We start from the raw sequence: 25,725 nt of genomic DNA on the forward strand, positions 1-25,725 counted from the left end.
GCGCACTCTTGACGCAATGGTCACTATATAAGTATAAAATGCTTGTGAAATGTGGAGAGCAAGACTCATACACATATATACTTAGATTAGACTGTAGTAGAATTTCTATCTTATATAAAAATAAATAAAAAATAAAAACAAAAAAGCCGTGAAGACCACTCTTCTAATTTTTTTTTTTCTTTTTCTTTTAATTTCCTTTACTTCATCGTGTAATGCAATGGAAAACAATTGAACTATTATTGTTGATGTCCGATTTCCAAAGGATATGGAATAGTTCCGTAGACCGATTATTAAAAGTTTGCCATATATTTTGAGGAAATAAATAAAAGATTTTAACTACATTGTTGCGTTGTGTAGCATCGTTAGGTAAATGAATCTATAGTCTCAAAAACCAACAAAAAAAAATAGTAGATCTATATTCTCTGTTGAGAAATATCCAAAACAAAACTGAGAGTTGGAACTTTACTTACCAGTTCATGGTGTGGCATTGCTTCCTAACATTACTTCATGAACTTTGCTACATGTTGTCAAGTTCAAAACTGGGCAAGTTACTTCGATTCACTAAAATGGTTTGATTTCTTAAGGCGTGTTTCATTTCCATTCATCTAAAGGCTATCGCATCTAGCTTTTCTAGCCAGGAAAAAAAATAACAGGAGCTAACATCATACACAAAGATCTAATTAGGAAGCAGATTTTTTCTCTACCCTCTTCTTTTTCATTAGTAATTCAGAGGCATATCTCAATACTATAATTGCTAGAGGAACAATTCTTGGAACAAGGGAAAAAAAGAAGAATAGTCATCAGAACAAAAGTCATTATTTTCTCATTAAGACATTGTCGACAATCATAAACCACAACAGGGCATGTCTTTGTCTGCAATAAACTTAAGCTAGCCAGTAATTCAAAACCTAACATCTCAAAACTTCTAATGTTTTGGGGGGCACCAGATAAAGATTGAATTATAGCCAGCAACATGAATACAGACAGAACCTTTTTTTTTTTAATTTTTTTTTTTAATGCAGACAGAACCATTAACAGTGAGCCTGTTTGAATGTATCTGAATCATCATTCCTATATGTCTGCTACAAGGAAGTTCCCAGATAGCGATACCTGCATAAAGACATAAGTCGAATATTTACACTAGTTTCTCACTTAAACGTAATCCTAAAATTGAGAGGATGGGGAGGGAGGGCTTATGATTTTAAATACCTTCTCACCAAGCTTGAATGGTGGAAGACCCTTGTAAGGGCATGTACTGCACCGAAAAGCATCCCCCAGTCCACACTGCAGGTTGTATAAGAATTTTTAGCGCATTGTTGGTAACATTTATGAAAAAGGGTAATTTAGATATTTCCAGCACAGTCAAGCAACAAGCAACTGCATGCATGACATAATGAAGGACAGCTTTGATGTTTTCATTGAGCCCTTGAGGTCTACCGTTACAAATTTTGTCCTTTGATCATCCTGTACTTCTAAAGGTTTTGATAAATAAAAAACCACTATAACCCAGTATCATTAGTTTACTTCTGCACAACCCCATTAAAGCATACAAGCTATATGTACAGGCATGCCACTTCAATCAATCTTAAAGATAAATGCTAATCAACATATGCAGCCAAAAAATGTCACTCCATGCAGCAACTAAAATTCATATCAAGCAATATAAGACATACACTGCCACATGCTGATTGAGGATTATTGATCTGCTCTGCAGTGAATCCCAACTGTACTTTCTGCTCTTCTTCAGCCCTTCCACATGTGCAGTTTTTGCAAGCTTTCCTAGTGCTTCCAACTTCACAATCATCAACTGCACAAGCATAATGTTAAATACATGGAAAGGTTAAAAGGGGGTAGGGGGAAGGCATCAGAACTCCCAAGACTTAACCAAACCCCATTCAAGAAAGATAACGAGAACTGTTTTAGGCTCCTATTATATCTTACCCTGTGGTAGCTGTGGTTTCTTCAAGTCCTCTTCACTTAATAAGCTATCTTCATCAATCAGATCAAAATCATCATCAATCTGGACTTTAGGTAAAGTTTTGGTGGCCTTTTTTATGGCAAATGAAGAGCCAATCTTCCACGAAGGTTTCTTAGCCTTAACCTATGAACAAAGAAGAAGACACTTATCAACTACAAATATAAACCTCCCAATCAAGTTTACTTCTCCACATCCAATACAAACTGAAAATAATAAACCTCTCAATCAACGAGATGGTATGAGAAGTATTCATTCTTTCATATTCATCATCTAGAATGTAGCTGCAACCTGATGGAACCACCTACATACCTTTAAAATAATCAAAACCATCCACCCCAAATTATAACTGAAACTAAACATGGTGTTGAGGTCCAGAAACTTCATAAATTAAACCACCATTCAAGTGGCAAATAGAAAAGGGGTTACACAAACTGTGCGCAAAAATACTAAATGGGCTTCTTCATCTAATTTGTCTTAATTACAAATAGCTGACAAAAATTAATAAATACGGTATTTATTCTTCACTCATCCTATCCATATCCACTTAAAGCTTCTTTGTTCTTCTTCTGGTTTCGGATCTAATTTTAAGACCTTGTGTAATCAACTCACCGAGACTTTACAGCACTTGGCTGGTCAGGCTCAGGATGGCTGGTTTACCTTCAAGCTCTTGGATCTTTTAACATTTTGTTTAATGATTACAGTTGTATAATTGTCTACCTTTGTCAACAGGTGAGAAAGATAAGGAGTTTTTTGAAGATAAACTATAAGGAAGTTTACTCACTCTTAATGGTTTAAATCAATAAATGCAGTGTCTGTCCCTAAAGTTAATAGTCTGCAGAAGAAACTATTAGAATTCGTGAATGTTCTCATCCAAAATATTTTCCTGTAAAATCTGTTCAGTTTCTAAATGAGGATCATTTGGGTTATATTACTAAGATATAACTTAATTATAGATTTATTTGCAGAATTGTGTGTTAGCACCATGTTAATCTAACATTCTCTACTGTGATTGAATCCTGCTTATAGATGGAAAGGAATTGGAGGAACTCAAAATTGGGAGCAAGAAAAAAGATATACTTTATAGAGATGAAATGTGCAGGACTGCCAATCTCATAGAGGAAAAAGGTAAACATTTTGCTTGGCAGATTTTTAGGTGGCATTTATCATTTTTATTGCTAAAGGCTGACAGCTTGCGACTCCTATGGACTGCTGGTTCGTATGGGAAAATGAGAAAATATAACCGAATAAATTTAGATCACAGCAATTATAGAAGAACTCCATTAGGCTTTGATTTCACTATCTATTTATTACTTTGGAAGATATTTGAAGTTCAAGCATCAAAGCACCATAAGATTTGCATATACTAGGTTCACCTTCACGGCTCAAAGAATAATATAAAGTAGATGGCCTTTGGAGCTATGCAGTTATAATCAGTTTTGGAAACAAAGCCAAATTCCTTACCATATGATATATACATCTTAAAATCTCCAATTTTTAGAAAGGGTTGCATTGAGGGGGTAGAGAACAAAATAATACCACTTTAAACAGGCTTAGACACAGAAACTTACCCCAAAAGACTGAACTTCGGATGGAACCGTTGATTTGAGAACTCCCACTTCTAAGAAACCCGCCAACAGTAACTTGCGCTCAAGAGCAGAGGTTATCTGTAAGAAAATCCTATTAAAATCTATCACTTCAAACTAATTTCATATAATCACAAAACTTCAAACTAATTACCTTATCTGTTTCCCCCACAGTAGACTGAGGATTCTTATGAACTAGGATTGTCCCACCAGGCTTCAATACTCTTAAGATTTCGTCAAACAACCGGTCAGTGGGAAATTCAACTGATCTACAGATACAAATTACAGTCTCGAAAGAGGAAGACTCCACAGACAGCTGATCTATTGTAAGTCAAGACCATAATCAGAAGAGAAATGAGAACAGAATATTTGAATTAGAACTAATATGGAAGCATTCTTAAAAAAAAGAGGCTTGAATTTAAAAGACCCTGTAAGAAGGTCAGGTAAAAAAAAGGGTTAATCGAGTTATAAAATTATGTATCTTGTTAGTAAGGGCTTGTAAAACCAAGCTATTTATAATCTGAAAAGACTGAAATTATACAATAAATGGCATGAAGACTTCCCTATAAGAAGAAGCAAAAGAAACGGCTATAAATAATCATCATGATCCAAAGTTTTCTATAATTAAATTAAGAGGAAAAGAAATAAGGAATAAAATAATTACTGGTTAAGTTTGTGAAAATAAAAGTGTTTATATATATATATATATATATATAAGTTGCTCAATCCAAATATGGTCTTGAATTTCAAAATTATTGTAGGAAAAATAATATTCTATGCTCCACAATTCTATATCACTGAGATATCAGGCTGAAGCCACAGAGCTTCTATGCATACACAAAGAATTCACAGAACTAGACTACAAGCTACACAAACTACCTTCATACAATCTATTACTAACTTCAGCAAGAATTATGTATGTTAAATTTAGAATTGAAAAGGACACATATTTTTATTGGATAAATAGAAGGGGGAAGAAAGTCGCAAATCATAATACACTCCCAATATCATAGAGATAAATGAAAAAGAATCATGCCAATCCCACATGAGAGAGAGAGTGAAAGGAAGGCGATAGAAGGTATAATGGACATTGTAGGTATGCAGAAACAGTAAAAAAGAGAAGCAAAAGCTAAGTTAAATAACATAAATGGAGAGAGATGAGTGTGTGTATTTTTTCAAGGATATTACTTCTATAATATTTTGGTCTAGTGAATGGCTAGTACCCAGTAATAATAAGAAATAAGTTACACAGTCCCAGCAGCAACCTCAATTTGGATGAATAGGCACACAATTAATGCAGTCTAACTCAACTCTCAATGGATTACCCTATGTTTACATCTATAGAAATATGAATTGCACATAGATCACTATTACAAAACCCAAAAGAGGCAAGAAAAACATACTCAAAGAAGATGCTTGAGTGATGATTTTAGAATCACATTGTTCAACCCCTTGAAAACCAAGCTCACTCGCTGCAGTAGAAACAGCGTTAATTGAGAGAACTGAATCATCTGTAAATGCCAGCAGACTACCCTTCATTGTGGTGGTATCCTACAAAAGACCATATATCAAAATGTAAAATGTCCAGCTGCCCAATCAAATATCAATCTTTCTTTAACAGTTAAATAATGCTGGCTAAACTTCGCAAATAAGAATTTGAGAGACACTTTTTACACCCAATAATAATGATTAAAACACAAAAAAAGAAGGATAATAAACAAAGAAGAAGAAAGAAAACTAAATACATATAGAACTCACGATCAACACGAAAACAAAAACCTAAAATAGTCTCATCATTCATATTACAGATATGATTTCATCTCCCTCTTCAATATATAAATAATATTTTTTCTTAGTTTACAATAGAATATAGAAAAAGTAAAGGGAGAAAATAAATTTAAAAAATGAAAATAATATGTTGCATCCTGGGACTCATACATAAGTGGCGGGTATTGCCCCACTCAGTTCACACCACCTCAATCTCTTCTTTAGCAAAAACAGTGTTGCAAATTACAGTTATAGTACCTTAAAAAGCAGAGCAAGCCTTCAAGGTGGCCGCCAAGTTTCAATTGGAGAAAATGAGGGGGGAGGGATGGTTGCGTTAGGGTTTGGAAAATCTCTTATTATGTTGGTAAAACTCGTCGTTTTGAATAACCCTCTCTCTCTCTCTCAACTTTTTTCATTTTTTTCCTTTCCTTTCTAATTTTAGCTTCCCACTCTTAGCATCATTATAGTTGGGGAGGTGGGTTTTGAACTAGAGACCTGGGCCACCACCAAAAATGCCATTACCATTGGACTATCACTTGAACCCCAATCTCGGGTTTTAGATATCCAACCAATTACAGATACCAAAGAGAAAAAATTCAATGACCAGAGTTCAAGGTTCCTCAAATTTATTAGGCTTTACTTCAAAATTACACAAAGAGACAGATTACAGGCACACCCAAGTTAAGGAATTAACATGTAATCATCTATTCTTCAACAACAAAAAAAGTAAGTCATCTATGATTGCTTCAATTTTGCAATTTCATATATCCCACAATCATAGACATATACAATAAAAACAAATGAATAAACAAAATAAGCAAAGCTAACAACAACAAAAACTCTGCCAATCAGTACAAAAATTAGCAGAAACCAAGACTAATATAACAATTTTGAATTATATGAGAAATTATTCTTAAAGAAAACGTAAGATGCTCAAAAAAAAAAAAAAAAACAAACAAAATAAGCATTCCAGTAAATAGAGAGATAGATCAATAGAAAAATAATAGTAAAATTAAAAAAAATCAAAAAGAAAAACAAAAAAGGAGACCAGAGAAAATGCGGTTCAATCTGCGAAAATTAAATAAAATAAATAAATAAAAACTAAGACGTAAAGAAAAAATAAAATAAAATAAGACTCACCATATGGATCAGATCTTGAAACAGAAGACAAAGAAGAATAAGAAGAATCGAGAAAGCCTTGATTTGGGGAAAGAAAATTAAAGAACAGTTTACTGTTTGCCGACTTTCTTCTTTTTTTTTTTTTTTTTTCTCTCTAGAAAAATTGCGAGTGCTATTTGATTTTGAAGCAGTTGTGTTTGTAAAGAGAGACGGCGTGATGTTTGTAACGAGTATTTATTTATTTAAATTTGGGACACGAGGGATTTGCGTGGATGTTTGGGTGTGACGCACGCCACCACTTTGAGACTATTCTATTCGCGTTCTCAACGCGTGGAGGCGTGCTGCCAACTCAGCTGCACTTTTTTATTTTACAAAAATATTATTATATTTTGGGGTGACATACTCACGAAAAGGACCTGAATAGAATACAACACCATCTCTGGGCCGTAGTTGGGCTTGATCTACTATTGAGTTTCCAGCCCAATAATGAAGTGGGTTTGCTTGGGCTTTTTTTTTTTGGAAAAGTGTGATACTGTTACGTGCCTATGATATGATGCACATTACCCTAATGTCACATTAATATGTTTGCTATAGGTAATGTAAAATCACCTTCATTTAAGAAGGTGATGTAATAAATTTTGTAATCTTAGATTACCATAATTTTAGAAAAATTTAAATTAACTAAACACATTAATGTGACATTAAGGTAATATACATTACATCAATGACACATCATTACAAACCAAATGACTCAAAGAAGAAGAAGGTTTTCAATTTTACAAGTGAGAGAGACCAAATTTGGACACTGGTCCTTTAAATTCATGGATACCTAAGAATGGGCAAAATGGGCTTTGTATGCCCGCTAGTTTTTTAAGTAAAATATACTGGCAATTGTTTTTGGTTTTGGGTCGGGGATGGCGGCCTTTTCTTGCTCAAATTTATCGGCTACTTTAGTTCAATGTTTTAAGAATTGAATTTGGTCCTATTTAGCCCAATTCTCATGCACCAATCGGTCCTTAAGATTGTGAATTAATTATATCCCACTGGCCTATTAGAAAAAATTTAATGACCCATCTTAACTCTTTTTGTTGGTTTAGATATATGCTCATAATGAGTCCCCCAAAGAAGTAAAAGAAAAGAAAAGACCCATTATAAGTTGGACTTTTACAAATACTACCCTTAAAAGAGTTTTTTTTTTTTTTTTTAGGAAATACTATCCTTAAAAGAGTTAATTTAGTAGATTTGTGACACATCTAAAACATCTGTTAATATTTTTCGCTAAAACCTAACAGGTTTAATGAAGTAATATACATTGGGTAGTAATGACATTTCAAAATTATATGTGATGTGTTAGAACCATGTGCACTTCACATTATTAATTTCAGTAATATGTAATGAAAAACTCTAACAAAATGTCTAATTTGTCACAAATCAAAAGCGAAAAGTTGGTAAAGTTTATGTTTCATTTAGTACAAGAATTAAGAAAGATTTAATTTAGAATCTTAGATAGATAATTCGTTGAGGGGGGGGGGGGGGGATTTTCTCATGTCATTGTATCATAAACTTTGTCCTATATTCAATAACATATAGCATTTTTTTTTTAATGAATATTGAGTAACAACCCACAGGCCACAAGAGATAGAAATATATCAAAATTTGTATGATTTTTAATACTTTACCATATAATTTGTATTTTCACTATGTAATTTTTTTTTTTGGGGTGGGGGGAGAGCATAAGATCTAATTGATACACTCATTTGTTAATGGCTGAACTATTATTAATAGTTTCCAAATGCTTTGCTATTTTTTTTTTGTATGAATTTTTTTTTTACACTCTAAAAGTAATGTTCTGTCATCTATACTAAGATTCACATACATAGTAAGCCTCATCATAAATTTAAGTGATGAGACCCGCTATGATGTGGAACGATGCCAAGTTACTGTACCTTTTTTGTTGCAATGGCCATGGATGATCCACGAGGAGGCGCTTCAATAAACTATGACAAAGGTTGAGTATTTCATCTATTGTCACTTGTCAGCACCAGTCCATGACCAAAAAAAAAAATGGAATAATTAGGTGAATTCAATATAAAAATATTTTTTATATATTTATTTTTTGTGCTTATTTTCTTTGTCTTTCTGTTCTGTGGCTATGTTTATTGTCTTCATTTGGAAAAATGACGCGCACACAATGCCCGTTTGGTTTAGTGTTTTGGGTCCAAAATACGCAATTTCAAAAAGTTGAACTAAACTCACTCAGAGAGAGAGATCTGTATCTTGTCAATTTGTAATGGAGACAATAGTAGATGCATCAATAGTATGTGAGTTTCTAAAATGTTCACAGACATTGTTTCAAGCTGCAGTTGCACGCATAATTCATACACAAATTGCGGGCGACAAATTAAAGCACCCTGACGCGATGGATGAGCTAAATGAGAAGGAAGAAATTGACATTATCACCATTGCGGGGACATGTTGAAGTCACCCGGCAAGGCAAGATTTTCAGTTTTGTCTCTTAGATTGCCTAAAGTCCCATGCCGATGATGCAATGATCCAATGACTAATTCATCCATGAAATCAGAAAGAGATTGATATTGTTGCTCAGCTTATGAAACAATATGACAAAGTCATCGAATAATGAAACCTTTAGTTTAATTTTTATTGCCAAACATTTGTTACTATCATTCTTTATGTTTTGTTGTCTTCTTTTTCTTTCTTCTCGTGCTTGGAGTTTGGACTTTGGCCTCTTCCATATTATTAGCCCTTAAATTTTGGGATTCTATGCAAAGCATTAAACAATAAGGTATGCATGCCATTATTTCAGGCTTTCAGCCACAATTTCTGACCATTAGTTGTGTAGACTAGGCTAAGCTTGTTTTGTGTGAGCTGCCCAAGTTTCTATAAATAATCATTGCACAATCCCAAGCGATTTGATTTAGAAATTTTCAAGGTCTCGAGAGAATGAGAGATTCATAGGGTCCTATGAGACTAGGTTAGAAGATTACACATATCCAATAAATAATTACATGCTCGAAGAAGTTTAGATACTCACGTTAACTAAAGAAAATAAAAAGTATGTGTAATACACTCTACATTCAAATTCAATTATGAAGAGAGAATCAAATATTGAACTAGGATATTGATAACTCAGTGTATGTTTGAAACTAGATTAAAAGTTAGTCTTTTTTATTTTTTAACTTTTATGTGCTGTTTTTTAAAACCATATATTTTTTTTTTTTTTCTTACATTTCAAAGTACAAATATCGATTTCAGAAAAAAATAATAATAAAAAAAAAAATCGTACATTCAATATTTAGCTTCAAAGATCACATCTGAATCTGATGGTTATTTTTTGCTTTTTCTGGCTGTGAAAGTCACATGGGCACGGGCCAACTAACATGTGGACCCTACATGGAAGGTATTTCTTTATTAAGTCCAATAAAAACTTACCATGTCAATCTCCAAATTCCGATTTGACTTCATATCAGTTTTTTTTTGGTCAAGAGTCAATAAAGATGTCCTAACGATTTAATTAGTTTAATTAATGCTAGATTTAGCGTAAATTCTTAATAATAATAAATTAATAAATCCTTTAAGGGACAAAGGAGAGGACATGGTATAAAGTAAATGATAAATATTAGAAGATATGCTTTGAAGTGACCACCCACAGAGTGTCACGTTCGATCCCTAGATTTTTTTAGATGACACTATCTTCATGTGGATCTATAAAGTAGCCTAGTAGTGGCCATTAGTGCCCTTCTTCTTCTTCGCATTGGCTGGAGACCCTAGTGGGTTTATTTATATTTAACTCTACTGGAATAGATCCATTAATAGAAAATAGTACAAGACCATCGCTCTTGTTTCTTAAATATGGTAATGGCGAATTCGTAGATAGACAGAAAAATTAAAGTTATATAGTACTCTTACATATTGTTGCATTATCCCACATATATATTTATATTAATTAATTCATTTTACTTTTTTAAGGGTCTAATGAATACAAATAATCTATATATATATATATATATATTTATAATCGAAACTTCTAAAACTCTCACAATTTTTCACATCAGCATAATATTTAAATAAAATTATTTTTATTTAATCTAAACTTAACAGAGAGTGAAACTCTATCTTTTTAATTGAAACCTTTGAAACTCTCATAATTTTCCACGTCAGCACAATATTTAAATAAAATTATTTTTGTTTAATCCAAACTTAAGAGGGAGTGAAACTCTATCTTTCTAACAAGTCCAACTTAAACTCAAACTCTCTTAAGCCTTTGACTTTTAGTTGACCTCTCCACAATCACATATCAACATTTTTTATTTATAATTTTTAAATCTAATTTATTTTTTCAATTAAAAAAAGATGCGGTACTAAAACCACAGGCTATTATACTACTACAAAACATAAAAACCCTAAAACTCCTCCCTTCCCTTAAGAATCTACGCAAGGCTTCTTTGATTTCGTATGCCCATCTGCAAATTTGTCCAACATTTGTACTATATCCAGAAAGAAGAAGACAATTGCTTAAACTGACTCTTGCATGATACTTGTGTATGCTATTAATGCCTTAATGGACATTCACGTATGTTTGAATAACTCACCAACCATTCTAGCCGTTAAACTTCGTATGATCTAATCTAGAGAATAAAAAATCGATTGTTTGATGGTTCTTCATGTTTTTGTTTTTGTTTTTTGTTTTCCTTTTGATTTTGCAGGTTTCCTAAGAACACAACCTAGCAAGTAAGAGAATTAGTAGTTGTTTTACAACTACAAACCTTTTTTTTAATGACATACAACTACAAACCTTTATCTTGGAACATGATTTTATTTTTCATATGAGTTTTTCTAATTCTTTGTAGTAATTTTTTTATCTCATTGTTTTTTGTAAGTATTGAATTTAAAATATATAAAAAAAATATTTTAAACTAAAATTTTTACCAATTTATGTTAGAATATATTCATGAACTTTGAGGTTTGTAAGATTTATTGTTGAATAAGTTGGTGAAAGTATTTGGTTATGATTTTTTTATTATGCATCTCTGTAGATTTGAATTTTGATTTAAATTATGAAATATGTTATTAGTAACTCCTCTTTTCGTTTGTTTGATGGTTCTTCATTTTATTTTATTTTTTCCTTTTGATTTTGCAAGTTTCCTAGGAACACAACCTAGCAGGTAAGAGAATTAGTAATTGTTTTTATCTAATTTTTCTTTTAGGTGCAATGATGTTTTACAGTATTCCTCACTTACACTGTGTTTGGTTGGGGTGAAAATAGGGAGGATGGAAAACATAGGGAGGAAAATAGGGTAGAAAATAGTGTTTTCCATTGTTTGGCAAAAGAAGGAAAACGGGGAGAAAGGAAAACCCGGGAGAAAATTTTCTCTCCCGGGCCCACAATTTTCATCCTCCCAAATCGAGAGGAAAATCTGGAGAGAAAAGTGCTGTGAACGCACTTTTACACAAATACCCTCTCCCAACATCTACAACAACCTAGCGCGGCAGAATAAAAAGAAGGAAGCAGAAAATAACCACCCAACCGCCAAACCCAACACCACCACCAAACACCGCAACCTAGCACAGAAAATTAACCCAAAATCAACAGAAAATTAACTCAAAATCAACGGAAAAGCAATTAAAAAACCCAACTCAAAATCAAGAAAAACCCAACTCAAAATTAATCAAAACTCACCGGGAAACCCATCCCAAAATCATCACGGACACACTACAAAACCATCAAAATTGTTCTAAATCTAGATCCAAATTCATCAAACCCATATACAAATTCATATAAATAATCAAACCCATATACAAAATTGATGGAGCTCTCAATCAAAATACAAACTCAAATCACAATTTTAAAACTAATCAAATTAGAACAAAAAAAGAAAGAAAGAGCAAAGCTGACCCATCTGAGCCTCGGTGGCAGGAGGACAGGCAATGGTGCTTCTTGAATGCTCTGGAGTAGACGTAGTGCTAGAAAAGAAAAGAAAAAAGAAAAGTGAAGATTGAAGATAGAGCTCCAGACGAAGTGCTATAGATAAATGAAAAAAAAAGAAAAGTGAAGATAGAGATAAGGGAAAGGTGTGGAGGAGAAAAAAAGAAAAGAAACGTGTGGATGAAAAAAAAAATAAAGAATAAAAAATAAAATTGAGAAATGCTACTACAATATTTTTATAATAATTCTTAAGTGGTGGGTGTTACTAACTAATACGGATAAAAAAAAAATATTTAAGTGATGTGTTCAAATTAAAATCAATAATAACTTACCACATATAATTTATTGTGAAAATATTGTAAAATGTTAAGAATGTAGCACTTTTCATTAAAATTAGATAAATGAAAGAAGATTGAAAAAGAAATAGTAAAGAAAGAATGAAGATATAATATTTAAATGGGATAGAGAAAATGATAGAGAGCCTGTTAGAAAGTGTATTTGAAAAAGTAAGTAGGCAAAATGTAAAATAAATTGTTCACTTTCCAAACAGTACAAAAATTTGAAGAGCCTACTGGAGATGCTTTGAAAGAGTGTATTATGACTCAAAAAAAGAAGGAGGGGTTAGGTGGGAAATAATAGAAAAAGGGAAGAGAAATATTATTTTAATAAAAAAAAGTGTGTATAATAAATAAATTGATGTAAGTGTTTTGTAAAAATGATGGTGTAAAATAAAAAAAATAAATTTTTTTTTTTTTTTGTGTGTGTGTGTGTGTGTGTGAAATAGACGAAATTTTTTAGACAGACTAATGTGGTTACTCTTATCACTTTTGCCTCTTCTCATCTTACCTTCACAACACACCAACGTCCAGCGGTCTAGGTTCTCTTCTCTCTCTCTCTCTTTTTTTTTTTTTTTTTTTAAGTGACGTGATCAAGTTGTACATTATTGTAATTTTTACATTATAATAATAAAAATAATAACATAAATTTATACATATAATATGGTAAATTTTATATTATTTAATGAGTACAAATAAATCTATTTTTTACTTATTATGTAACAAGAGTATAATAGTCAATTTATATAAATTATAATTTCCATCCTTCCCTTTTTCTCTCCAACCAAACAAAAGAGTTTTCCACCCTCTCACTTTTCCACCCCCTCCAACCAAACACACAAGAGGGAAAACTAAATATTTTTTATCCTCCCACCTTTCCATCCTCCCACAATTTTTCATCCTCTCACTTTTCCACTCCTCCAACCAAACGGACCCTTAATGTCACATATAATCTGGTATATAGAGAGTAGATAATTGAAGGTGTTCTAAAACTATCAAAATCTAAACCTTCCAAAGGTAGTGTTTTACAACTATCAGAATCTAAATCTACAACTACAAAGATCTTGGTATATATGTGCTTTTTTTTTTTTTTTTTTCATATGGGTTTGTCTAATTCTATGTTTTCTAATTCTTTAGTTTGATTTCAAAAACATGTGCATGTGTATGATTCCTTTTTGTGGTAATAAGTTTCTATAGTTTAAAGGGTAGGTTTTTGTTCGCTTTTTATATCAAAACATCCTCCTTCCTCCATTGTAAGTATTGAATTTAAAACAAAAAATCTTTTGAACTAAAATTTTTACTTATCAATTTTTATGTTAGAATATATTCATGAACTTTGAGGTTTGTAAGATTTATTATTGGAGTTTGTGCAAGTATTTGGTCAGGAATATAATTATGTGCTCTCTACTGTGTGGGCTAATGATAAGTTTGTTAGAGAAACTTCAAATGTAATATCAACTTTCTCAAATTTTTTTTTTTATGAGAGTAGACCACAAACAGAGAAGTTCTATTCTATTCAAAATTTACTATCAACTTTCTTCTTCTTTTCTTTCAATCTATAAATATCTCACACGACTTTTATCAATCAACTTCGTATTAGCTAGAATCATACTACTTGTTTAATGTCTATTTTAGTGCAGAGATTTGTATGTAATGTTTCTTATTGGCAGATTTATGGACACTGAGAATGTGCTCTATTAGCTTGAACTCACATGTCTATAACAAAAACTACTCAAAGAAGAGATAAACTCGTGCATCGCACAGGTTAGCGACTAGTTATATATATACACACACCTAGTCAGAGCTTTGACTTTTTACTAATATTTATTATTGACATAAGACAATTTTTTGTCACAAATAACTAATTTGTGTCTTTAGCCTGATAATAAAAGCTATTATCATAGAATGAATGTCATTAATTTAATTTTGTGTATTCCAGTTAGCTCAACTGATAAATCTCCAATGATCGAATAAGAGATTTAAGGTTCAATTTTTGCCTACACCAAAAACTGATTGGTGTATTGGTTTGATGATAAAAAACTATTATCAGGAACGAACGTCATAGATTGAAATTATCTCCAAAAAAAAAAAAAAAAACCATTACTTTAAATTCTACTGTATCTATTAAAAAAAAAATGGTTTGGTTAACTACTTCGAGTCTATCCACTTCCTATTAAAATAAGTAATGGAAATTAATCACATAAAATATATCACTCATCTATACCTCTCTCTCCTTAATTAGACTCTTTGTGATTTTCAATTACTTCAATGTGATTAATTTTTTATTAATGATTTAAACGTGAATTTGATGGAAGAAACTTATTAGAATCATGAGATATTACAAGAGGTGTGATCAGAAAAATTGAAATCTTAAAGGGTACCTATAAAACTGCATTGAACTATATATTAACATGTATGTGTATTTTATTCTTTCTCTCTTTTTCACTACTAAATTATGTGTGGTGTTTGTATTTCTCTTATGAAAAATATTAAAGTTATTATCAATTTTACTACCAAAAAAATTTATAATATGATAACAAATATAAATGCTAAATCAACAACATAATTGATAAAGTTCTTAATTACTTTTTTATCATATTTAAAAGTTGACACATTAATTTGTAAAACTTATGTAATAAAGTTTATAGTATCTCTAATATCACTCTCTTACAAATTAAATTTTCAGTTTTTGATTTGAAGTCACAAATCGAAAATCCAAATTATAAGTTTTCATATAAAGATATCATATAAAGATATCCAAATTATAAGTTTTATATAACTCCTATTTCTGTCACGTTGAGTAGTAGCTTCATTGATGGAAGTATAGTTCTTAAGATTTGTAATGTTCTTAAAAATAATCTTACTAAGCTCCACAATCTCATAATACAGGGGATCCATAGATGTGTGAGTAAGATGGTCTCGTGGAACTGTTCTATAAGATACCTTTTATCTTTGTTCGAGAGTATACACATTTAAGTACTTTTCTATATTAAAAAAATAATTAAAATATATGTATCTCTATCTCATAAAACAATTCTATAAGACCTTATAGAACTGTTTTTATGAGATACCTTTAATCTTCATTTGAGAGAGTATACACATCTAATTACTTCTCTTTGTTAAAATAAAAATCTCTCTGTCTCTTTCTCTAGAAAAAGTAAAACCCTAGAGCAAATATGGAAAATCAAATGTTAATGTTATTAATTTGGGTGAGCAAGCAAAACCAATAGTAAGATTCTTTGTAAAGGCTCCAATCATCACTGACCTGCTGCAACTTCACCAATCTATAAATCCAACTTCAAGCATCAAATAATTTAAAAACGAAAGTGCTTCTGCGAACGTGCAATTATTTAATTTGATACAGTATTTTTTTTGTTAAAAATGAAAATGCCCCCTATCTAGCTACTCCCCTACCAGCAAGTCAGCTGTATGTATCATATTTTAAAGATAAACTTCAATCTGTACATAATTACACATGGGGTAGAGCTAGCAGCCTGGCACTCCCTCAATCCTCAAAAAAGAGAGATCACGATCACAACACAATCATTTTCCTGACCAACTATATAAAGATTAGGTAAAGGACTAGTACTTCAATCCTTTTCCATATTTCATTGCCAGCACAACAACATTCTATCATCACTATGTTACATTTACAGATGGTTTTTCTTTTGAGGAAATTAAAGATATGCACTTCAATATTAAATCAAGTAACACAACTTCTTCTCTAACATTTATTTTTTATGTATAAACTATGGACTAAGGATCTCTTTGGTTAAATGTTTTGAAAGGCTAAAAGCGCTTTTTAAAACTCAAATTGATCTCTGTTTCACAACAATAACCCTTTATAACTTTTTACAAACACTTATTTTAAACTCAAAACATTGTTTTGTAATAGCTTATACAACACGTTCTAAGTTTAAGTCCCTTGTTAATAAGTGTTTGTTTATTTGTTTATTTTTGTTTTAAGTGTGTGCTTAATATAGTTTATTTTTCAGTATATTTGGTTATAATTTTATATAATTTCTCTCTTTTTTTCCGAAGGTATATATGTCTTATTTTCATGCAACTTATTTTCTAAGTTAAATAAAAATTAATAAGTTTAAGCTATCCCCAAATAGATACTTAAAAAATAATAATATATATGTGCGTATTAGTGTCTAAATTATATTAGAGATTAAAAGACACTTATTAAGGTGACTTGGACTTACACCTATAAACCTATCAAGTTCATCCACTTTTTCACTTACTTAACAAAAACAAAATAGATTAAAAGAGTATTTTAAAATTATGAATTTAAAAAGGCTCGACCTATTTCATGTTTAACTTGATGATGTGACAAATGCCAACATCACCTAGCGAGATTGAAAACCCTTGTCCGTAGATGCTGAAGGGCATTTTGTAATGGACCATCCAAGATCCGCGCCGTAAATAGACAAATCTTCCCGAAATATATATAGCGTCGGCATTCGGCACCACCCTTCGGAATTTTATTTATGAGGAAAGCTTTATTTGTCTTTGAATAAAGGATGATTCTGATACTCTTATTCAAGCCAATAAATTTGACGATGGCCCTAATTATCATCTTTCAAAAGATATGCTATTTGTTATATTTATATCTAAATAGAACATGCATTTGAAATAGAATCGTCAAAATTGTTCTGATACGATATTTTAGCACTTTCCCACCAAAACAAAACCCTAGCGCTAGAAAATGGTTAGGCAGGCACTGGGGGAGGATGATGATGATAATTGACCCTTTGAAACTTTGAAGAATTCTTTTTCACTATATCTTTCAATTTTGTACGTGAAAGTGACAATATGGATCTCTTTTCAGATATGTATACATTGTTCCTTTGTTTTACACTTTTACTACAATCGATCTCGTAGGTTTACCTCGAATCAATTGTTGTTTGTCTATTTGCATAAAACGACAACCATAAAGTTTCCCTAGAAGAGATGAGAGAAAATGACATTGGGTTTGTTTACCAAAAAAAAAAAAAAAATGACATTGGGTTTCAAAGTGGGGTTGCTACTTAACACGCCAAACCACAAAAGGCATTTGAGATGAATCTGGCAGCCGAATGCAGTGAAACAATATTACAGTTAGTTACGGCAAAATTTGCGGAATAGTAGCTTTTTAGAAAAAAAATTTGGTGCATAATACGCGTTTGAAACTATTTTGTAAGTTAGATTATTTTTTGAACTCGATTTGAAGCAGTGTGTAGTAAGGACCAAATTTAGATATAGTACCTTAGGTACTGTTCTTTAGATTCCTTTCTTAAGATTCAGTCATGTGTCTACTTAACTAAAAAATACACTTTTTTCTGATGAAAAAAAATCCACATGGTAAAATCTTAAAAGAGAAACTTAAGGAACAGCACCTAAGTACTGTACCTAAGTCTTGCTCATCCAACAATATTGAATGAAACTCGTGATTGTCAAACTCGAATTTCTGCCCAAACTCGAGTTCCAAAAATAGCCTAACTTACAAAATATTCATCAATGTGTTGATTTCCTAAAATTTTTCTAAAATCATGCTATCTGGCAAATTTTTTCCTTAAAGTTACTATTTTGTAACCAGCCATTCACCACTCAAATCCCATAGAGAATTTATGGGCAAACGTGAAAACGATTGCCTAATTTATTTAATGGTGGGAATATTGTGTTTGACATTTGTCATTACGTGTAAAAAATTGCATTGCACGTGCTATTGTGCTATGTACGGCCCTGATGTTTAATTATTTTTATAAAGAAAAATTTTAAAAGCATAACAAAATTTCACTGTATTTTTATAATACTTTTATTTTGAGTTGTGTTGAGTCTTAATATATATTTCTTTTCTTTTATTATATTTTGATCTCCAACGAATTGACAATTTAGTTTTTTGTGAAAATATTGAGATATTTTATTGTACTTGTAAAAGAACTTTTTGGATAAATTAACATTGGTCTTTTTAAGAAATGAAAATTTTAACATTAGTCTAATTTTTTTTATAATGATATTCGGTAGTCTAGTGATAAGAGATTTGAATCCTAAGTGTTTTTCTTATGAAGACCAAGATGTGCTAATTAGTTGATAAATTAACATTAGTTTTTTTAAGAAATGACAAATTTAACAGTAGTCTAAAAATATTTTATTTTTTTAATGATAATTTGATAGTTGAGGGATAAGAAATTTGAATCCTAAATGTTTCTATTATGAATACCAAGATGTGATAATTAGTTGAGCTATAATGATCTTGGTTATTTAGCAATTATTCTAATAATCCATTGAACATGTGAGTTCATATTCTTCTTTAATAATTATAGCCCAACCGTTATGTTTTAAACTTTTTAAATGAGAGGGAATGAAACTAAGGTTTGAACTCAAAATCATTTGCTATGATACAACAATAAACCATGAGTAGTTTTATTTTTTAATATATTTATGTCATATAACAAATCGATTCAACTTAACCACACTATGTTTTTAACTTTTTAAATAAAACTTTTTTATATGAGACAATGAAATTAAGGTATGAAGTTTGAACTCAAAATCACCTGCTATGATACACAATAGATTGCCCATCAATTTCAAAAGCTTAGAAAATAATAAATTTAATCATTGTTCTAATAGTTTCTATCTCTTAATATCTTTTTATTAAAATTTTAAAAATAAATTTCATTAATTGTGAGGATCGGCTCCTCAATATCGTATATATAAAATTATATATTGAGATCATAGCTAATCATCACACATAGATGGAGCCTTTAAAAGAGATATTATTCTTTTAATGAGTTAGGAGAAGAACCATCCCATTTCATAGCTCAATCATCGGGAGAAAAAAGAAAAGGAAAGAGCCATGAGTCATGTTGTATTTTTTTTTTCTGAATTTTTAATATTATAATGTCATATTACAAATCGATTCTTGATGGTACAAACTTTATACTATGAGATTGCAAATATGGAAGCAATAGCATTAACATTCTAAAACTAGGCAGTCAGATTATACTTTTTGATGCTCCAATTACAATGAGTCAATGAGTTGCTCCAATAATTATTTGGGAGGCGAAAAAGAGAAAAAAACACATAGGCTCCTTTAGATCAAATCCATTATATATCTTCTCCATGATACCCATTGCCATTGGCATCTGCATAATCTTCTTTATCCCAAAACTCTTTCATGAAATACTCAAATTTCTCCACAATGCCCTCTGGCATAGACACAAGCACTCTCACTGCATCAAAGTCACCAATAACCGGTAAAAATAAGCAGTAAATATCACTTGTTAGAGACCCCATATGTAGTGGCTTCCCTTCTCCAAAATCCAAATCCTCTAATCCTAACTTCGACCATTGTGATATAACCAAACTTGTAGTTAGGTCCGTTTTCATCGATTTATCTTCCAGTAAATCAATCATGGACCTTATGTACTCATCATTGAGAGTAGATTTAGCTTGTTGCACTAGCTTCACACCATGGTACAAGTTAGAGGTGACCAAGTCCTTCACATTGGTTTGGGCACATCCTAGCACAAACCCATTTCCATAGTACCCTAATGGTAATTCTGGGTTCATTTTTTTTCGAACACTAACTGAGAAAAGGAGCTTGGCATTGAGTGAGGGTGACATGTCCAGTGATTTAACCCAGCAACGCCACGTGTGAGATGCGAGTACTTCAAAGGTTGTGCACTTGAGCGAAGGTACACATTGCCTCTTGAGGTGAAGGATATGAGAGGTGGTGAAGGTTAAGGATGTGGGAACTAGCGGCTGAGACTGAAGGAACTTGACCATGTCAATAGTATTGTTATCGTTGGGATTAGTTCTGGTGTATTCCGGATGAGTGAAACTTGACTTTGGGGGATTTCGAGGTTTTAACACGTGGCGGCTGTGCAACGGTGTGATTGGTAGACCAAGATTCGGCATGGCCGTGATGTGGGCCCATGCTTGTAAAAACTGTGATGTGCCAATTCCGTCGCATAGACAGTGGTTGATCGCGGTGCACAGGATCATACCTCCACAGCGTAGATTCGTCACCTAAAAAAACAAATTAAGATAATAAATCTCATAAAGAAAGAGTTTCTGGTTCTTTGATTAGAAGAAAAAAGCAACATACGGTAAAAACATTGCGGTAAGGTGAGGAAAACATTGATGACTGATATAATTTGTTGGGCTGTTATTGTGTACTCCAGAATTATACTTCATTTCCCACAGAAATGTGAGATCTACTCTTCTATGAGAGAGAATATAATTCCAAAGAAAAAACTCTTAGGTTCTTTTGCAGTACGGAAAAATGATGCTTCATTCTCTTATATTTATAGTGAATCTCATTATGAATTTAATGAGTAAATTTTACCGTGAATGTGAGAGGAGAGAACATCATTCTATATTTTGAGAGTACCTAAGAATTATTCTAGAGTACACAATAATTTTTCAATTCATTATGATTGATGTATAATAAAATAAATTAGTTAGGTGAAAGTCTTAATCACAAGTCATATCCTTAGTAAGAAAAATATTATGTCATGTCAGCATGTTCTCTTTAGATACCATTAGTGTTAATTAGACAACATACACAACCCAAAGTTCACCAACTGAGCTCGTGAAAGGCACAGAAGAACCAGGAGCAATTTCAGCGTTTTTAGGCAGGGTCACCTACTTTTGGGTCATTATCTTGAAAGGAACATACATATGGGGAACATATGACTTGTGTCACTCAAACCGAAGCCATTTAGTAACTTGCCATTACTAGTATTTTTAACTATGGTACACTTTTTAGTTTTTACTCTTTTGTCTGTGAATTTTTTATTTTTTGGGTGCATGTGTTTGTTTTCTTATGTTCGGTAGAAATTAAGGTAATTAGGTATAGCCAGATTGCTATCTTTATTCTTGAAAGAAAAAGAAAAAAAAAGGTATGGCTAAAGCGATTTTAAACAATTGATTATATGATAATATAGTGGTGTTTCTAATGGTCTATTTGGATTGAGGAAAAATTGGAGAGAGTAAAGTAAAATTAGTTGAAAATTAGTTTCACTCTTAATCTGCAAAAATAACAAAGACTTGTGAAATTTCCTTAAAATTCTAAAAATGATTAGGCACGTGCGTGTGTTTGTTTTCTTATGTCTGGTAGAAATTAAGGTAATTAAGTATAGCCAGATTGTTATCTTTATTCTTGAAAGAAGAAAAAAAAAAAGGGTATGGCTAGAGTGATTTCAAACAATTGATTATATGATAATATAGTGGTGTTTCTAATGGCCTACTTGGATTGAAGAAAAAGATGGGAGAGTAAAGTAGAATTAGCCTTCCTTAAAATTCTAAAATGATTGGGCGTGTCTGACAAACTGACAGTGTGAGTCAATTGAAAAGACAAAACTAGTCCTGTCTTGGCCAGCAGGCATGTTGCAAATTAAGCAAGGCACCATTCAAAGCGACGTGGTTTTATGTATGCACCTTAGTGTGTTGTTAGGTCGGCACTTGACTTGGCAGCATCATTTGCTGCAGGGATATATGATTGAAAGAGATTGTTCAAAGTGAAGAGCTAGAACTATAATTACAGCACTAGGGTAAAAACTGGTTGTTTGCTAAGTTTCTTTGGATAAAATGGATTAACAAAGGACCAAAACATGTGGAAAATAATAGTAAAGTCATAATTCAAAGACAGTAAGTTTTTTAATCAACAAAGAAACAAGAGCTCTAGCCTCTAGGTTAATATAAAGAAATTTAAAGTGAAAATCTTTTTTATATTAAAAGATTTATGAGGGGGGCTTCTTTTTGGGCTTGAATTTTTAAAACACCACAAACCAGGAAAAAATGAAGAGAGATGCTATAAGGAAAAGCAAAGAAAACAAAAGAGACATTGGCATAACATAAGAAAAGAAATAAGACCTGAACTACAAGAGGAGGAACATCCAAGAAAGTGAGAGCTTCCACCCTATACAAGAGCTTTCTCCAAAACCTGTTTGGTTTGTTGGAAAGTTGAAGAAAATCTTCAGCAGTGATGTCCATGAAAGCCTCAGCAAAAACAGCACCTTCTCCATTACAATCAACTTCAAACTTCTGTTCATCCTCAGCAGTGGCTCTCAACCTCCCAGCTAATGGGTAGTAATCCACAAGAACTCTGGAAAGAGAATATTTCAAGTTGTCTGAACTCACAGATTTCTTGAAAAGGTAGAGATATTTAATGGAGAACCTAAGGAACTTTTGGTCATCAAGATTAGAGAGATACAATGAATGCTTTGGAGTTGGGGTACTTGGGCAAATTAAGATGGGTTGGTTTGCATAGCAACAATCTGGGAGTTCCGCAGGAGATTTTAACATATTTTCTGTTATGTTCTGCTGTTTTTTTTTTTTTTTTTTTGGGTGAGAAAGAGAGATAGAGAGTAAGTGCGCGATAGAAAGACAAGGTGAGAGAAATGGAGAGCTTTGTAGACAAGAGAACAATGGGGTCTGTCGAAGATCTACGGTTGGATATGGTGATAGCCTGATGGTACGATCAGATTCCTTTAAAGAGTAAGAATAAGGAGGGGGCCGGAGCATTACGCTAAAAATGTGCCCACCCTTTTGGGCACTTTTTTGTGTCATCAAAAAATATAAATATAAATATATATATATATATTTTTTTTTCGTTTGGGTATTATCAAAAGTTAGTAGGTTGATAAATTAGATTGTCCAAAAAGTTTAAATTATTGGAATATAGTAAATTTAATCATTTAACAACATATTTCTAACACTCTTCCTTCACGTATGGGTCAAAACTACCTTTTAATAAGTGAGATCTAACATATGAGAATTTAAATGGGAGGTAGACTGAAGGAGATAAAAATCTCATGCTCTGATGTCAAGTTAAATTACCGATTGTCCCAAAAGTTTAAGTTATTGAGATATGGTAAATTTATTCATTTAACCATATATTTCTAACACATAATTTGCAAAGATCTAGTTTTAGTCTATCTATCTACGCATTGGTTAGCCTTCCTATAAATATATATGTTCAACGATAACATTAAGGAACATCCTTAATAGGATCTTGCAATCAATTAACAAATATTCTAGCATAAGGTTTTTAGAGGAGGGATTATTTATCAAAAAAAAAAACTATAACTTCAACATCCATTTGAACAGCAAGAAAGGAGAAATCTAACCAATAAATTTTGTTTCTATTTAATTATCTTTGAAAATAATGATATTGTTTGATTGTGTTTTATTAGCCCATGCAATTAGGTGTTTGAATTTTAACTGAAAAATCTAATATATTGCACCTAAGTTATGCACTTATCTAAATAAGGGATGACAATTTTGCCCCGTCCCTCCCCGCTTCTCCCCGCGCAGATTTTTCTTGCCCCGCAAAGGTACGTAGTAAGGCAGGGATGGGGCAAGATTTTAACCCCGCACCATGGGGCAAGGCAGGGATGGATAAGACATTTAGACCCATCCCGTCCCATCTCGCCCCACCTTGATAAGGGTTAAATTATAAATTTTTTATATCCTAAAACCCTATTATTTAAACAAACATATCATTAGCTTATTTTATTCTACGCAACATGGCCCCTTGCCTCTTTTTTCTCTCTAACAAGGTTGGAAATAAGATATCAATTTTAACGTTTTCTTTTGTCTTAATTAAAAACAAATTTATTTACTATTGAATTTTTTATTTTGTATTATGAGATTTTTTGTTGTTGTGATATTGTCTTATTAAACACTTAGATAATATTATTCATTTTTTGCTAAAAATTAGTTTGATTTGATGGGATAAATTTACTTATAATTTCAAATATATTTTTATTAATGAAAAAAGTTTTACTAAATTTTTTTTACTAGCTGTGGGCAAATTAATAAGAAGTAGAGTTTTACGGGATGAGGCGGGGCTTCGCAGGGCCCCAAAGGCTGGGGATGGGTTAAGAAAATTTTCCCCATCATGCAAAGCGGGGCGGGTATGGAGCAAGACAAAACTATGCAGAGTAGGGGCAACGACCCATCCTTTGGCCCCACCCCATTACCATCCCTTATCTTTATCAAATTCATATCAATAACAAGTAATGTAACTTCCAAGATCATAGGTATTTAAAAAAAATAATGTTACTCCCAAAATCACACATTGGAAAAAATGATATATGACCAAAAACAATAGGGGAAAAAAGAAGAAGAAAGAGGATGTATTTGTACTTATTACTTTAATAATTATAGTGTCTTTGTTCCAACATGATCTTCTTTATTTCGCTTCCTTCTCACAATCAATATTTCAATACCTGAATCTGATAATATATAAAGTATCACATTAGGTAAAATTTTAAATGACGTGGCATTACCACACCTTTAGATTTATAAGTTGTAATAATTAATTTAAATTATAAAATGGATCAATTTCGAATGGAGATTATCATAACATGAGTTAGTGATTGAAAAGTGTTTTAACATAAGTTTTATATTTATAAAGATGTACAAGTAGCTAGGAAAGTTACCTATCTATCTTGTATTAGGATCCTCTTTATTCAAAATTGATCAATTTCATGGTTTATTACAAATTTAAAAGCGGATCCTCTGTATTTGAAATAGATTTATTTCAAAAGACACTTGGTGTACTTTCAAATCTAATAAATAAAATCTCTAACAGTGAAATATATTTGGCATGGACCACTAGTGAGAATATGGTATCACCATACACTTCATTCTTCAACCAAAGTCTATCATTTAGTAGTAGCAAATTTTCAATAGATCCATGTACAAGATTCACTTAGCTTTTCTATCTTTTCAACTTTTTCATTTCCATATTCATATTTTTCTACTAAAGATTTAAAATAAATACTTGCTTCAATATAGATTATAATATAACTAAAATAAAATAAAATTTAAAGCTTGGAACAATATAATCTAATTTATCAAATAACTTCACTTAACATTATAATTAACTATAATCTCAACCTTCACAAGTGAAGATAGATTAACTTGAAATCAAACTATAGGTTCCAGTTAATTCAACTAGTAAAGGCTCTAATGGTTGTATAAGAGATTTAGGATTCAATC

The 25,725-nt window shown here is 31.7% G+C and overlaps 2 protein-coding genes and 1 long non-coding RNA gene across 3 annotated transcripts; all 3 read right to left on the reverse strand.

The window, feature by feature from the left end:
- Nucleotides 1–794: 794 nt before the first annotated feature.
- Nucleotides 795–6,653, reverse strand: LOC126712296 (anamorsin homolog). Its single transcript, XM_050411575.1, has 8 exons — nucleotides 6,469–6,653; nucleotides 4,965–5,112; nucleotides 3,716–3,882; nucleotides 3,547–3,642; nucleotides 1,942–2,101; nucleotides 1,674–1,807; nucleotides 1,210–1,284; nucleotides 795–1,110 (listed from the first exon to the last, which is right to left on the reverse strand). Exons 1-8 carry the CDS (start codon nucleotides 6,469–6,471, stop codon nucleotides 1,072–1,074), a joined length of 822 nt encoding a protein of 273 aa, XP_050267532.1. The 5' UTR covers nucleotides 6,472–6,653; the 3' UTR covers nucleotides 795–1,071.
- A 4,920-nt stretch (nucleotides 6,654–11,573) lies between these two features.
- Nucleotides 11,574–12,492, reverse strand: LOC126700606 (uncharacterized). The gene is made up of 2 exons (XR_007647255.1): nucleotides 12,362–12,492; nucleotides 11,574–12,027 (listed from the first exon to the last, which is right to left on the reverse strand). It is a non-coding gene; the product is annotated as an uncharacterized LOC126700606 (long non-coding RNA).
- Nucleotides 12,493–19,661: 7,169 nt separating this feature from the next.
- On the reverse strand, nucleotides 19,662–23,191 carry LOC126712297 (alcohol acyltransferase 9). The gene is made up of 2 exons (XM_050411576.1): nucleotides 22,591–23,191; nucleotides 19,662–20,742 (listed from the first exon to the last, which is right to left on the reverse strand). Exons 1-2 carry the CDS (start codon nucleotides 23,020–23,022, stop codon nucleotides 19,819–19,821), a joined length of 1,356 nt encoding a protein of 451 aa, XP_050267533.1. The 5' UTR covers nucleotides 23,023–23,191; the 3' UTR covers nucleotides 19,662–19,818.
- Nucleotides 23,192–25,725: the final 2,534 nt, after the last annotated feature.

The sequence above is a fragment of the Quercus robur genome, chromosome 2, assembly GCF_932294415.1.
Source record: "Quercus robur chromosome 2, dhQueRobu3.1, whole genome shotgun sequence".
Lineage (NCBI taxonomy): Eukaryota > Viridiplantae > Streptophyta > Magnoliopsida > Fagales > Fagaceae > Quercus > Quercus robur.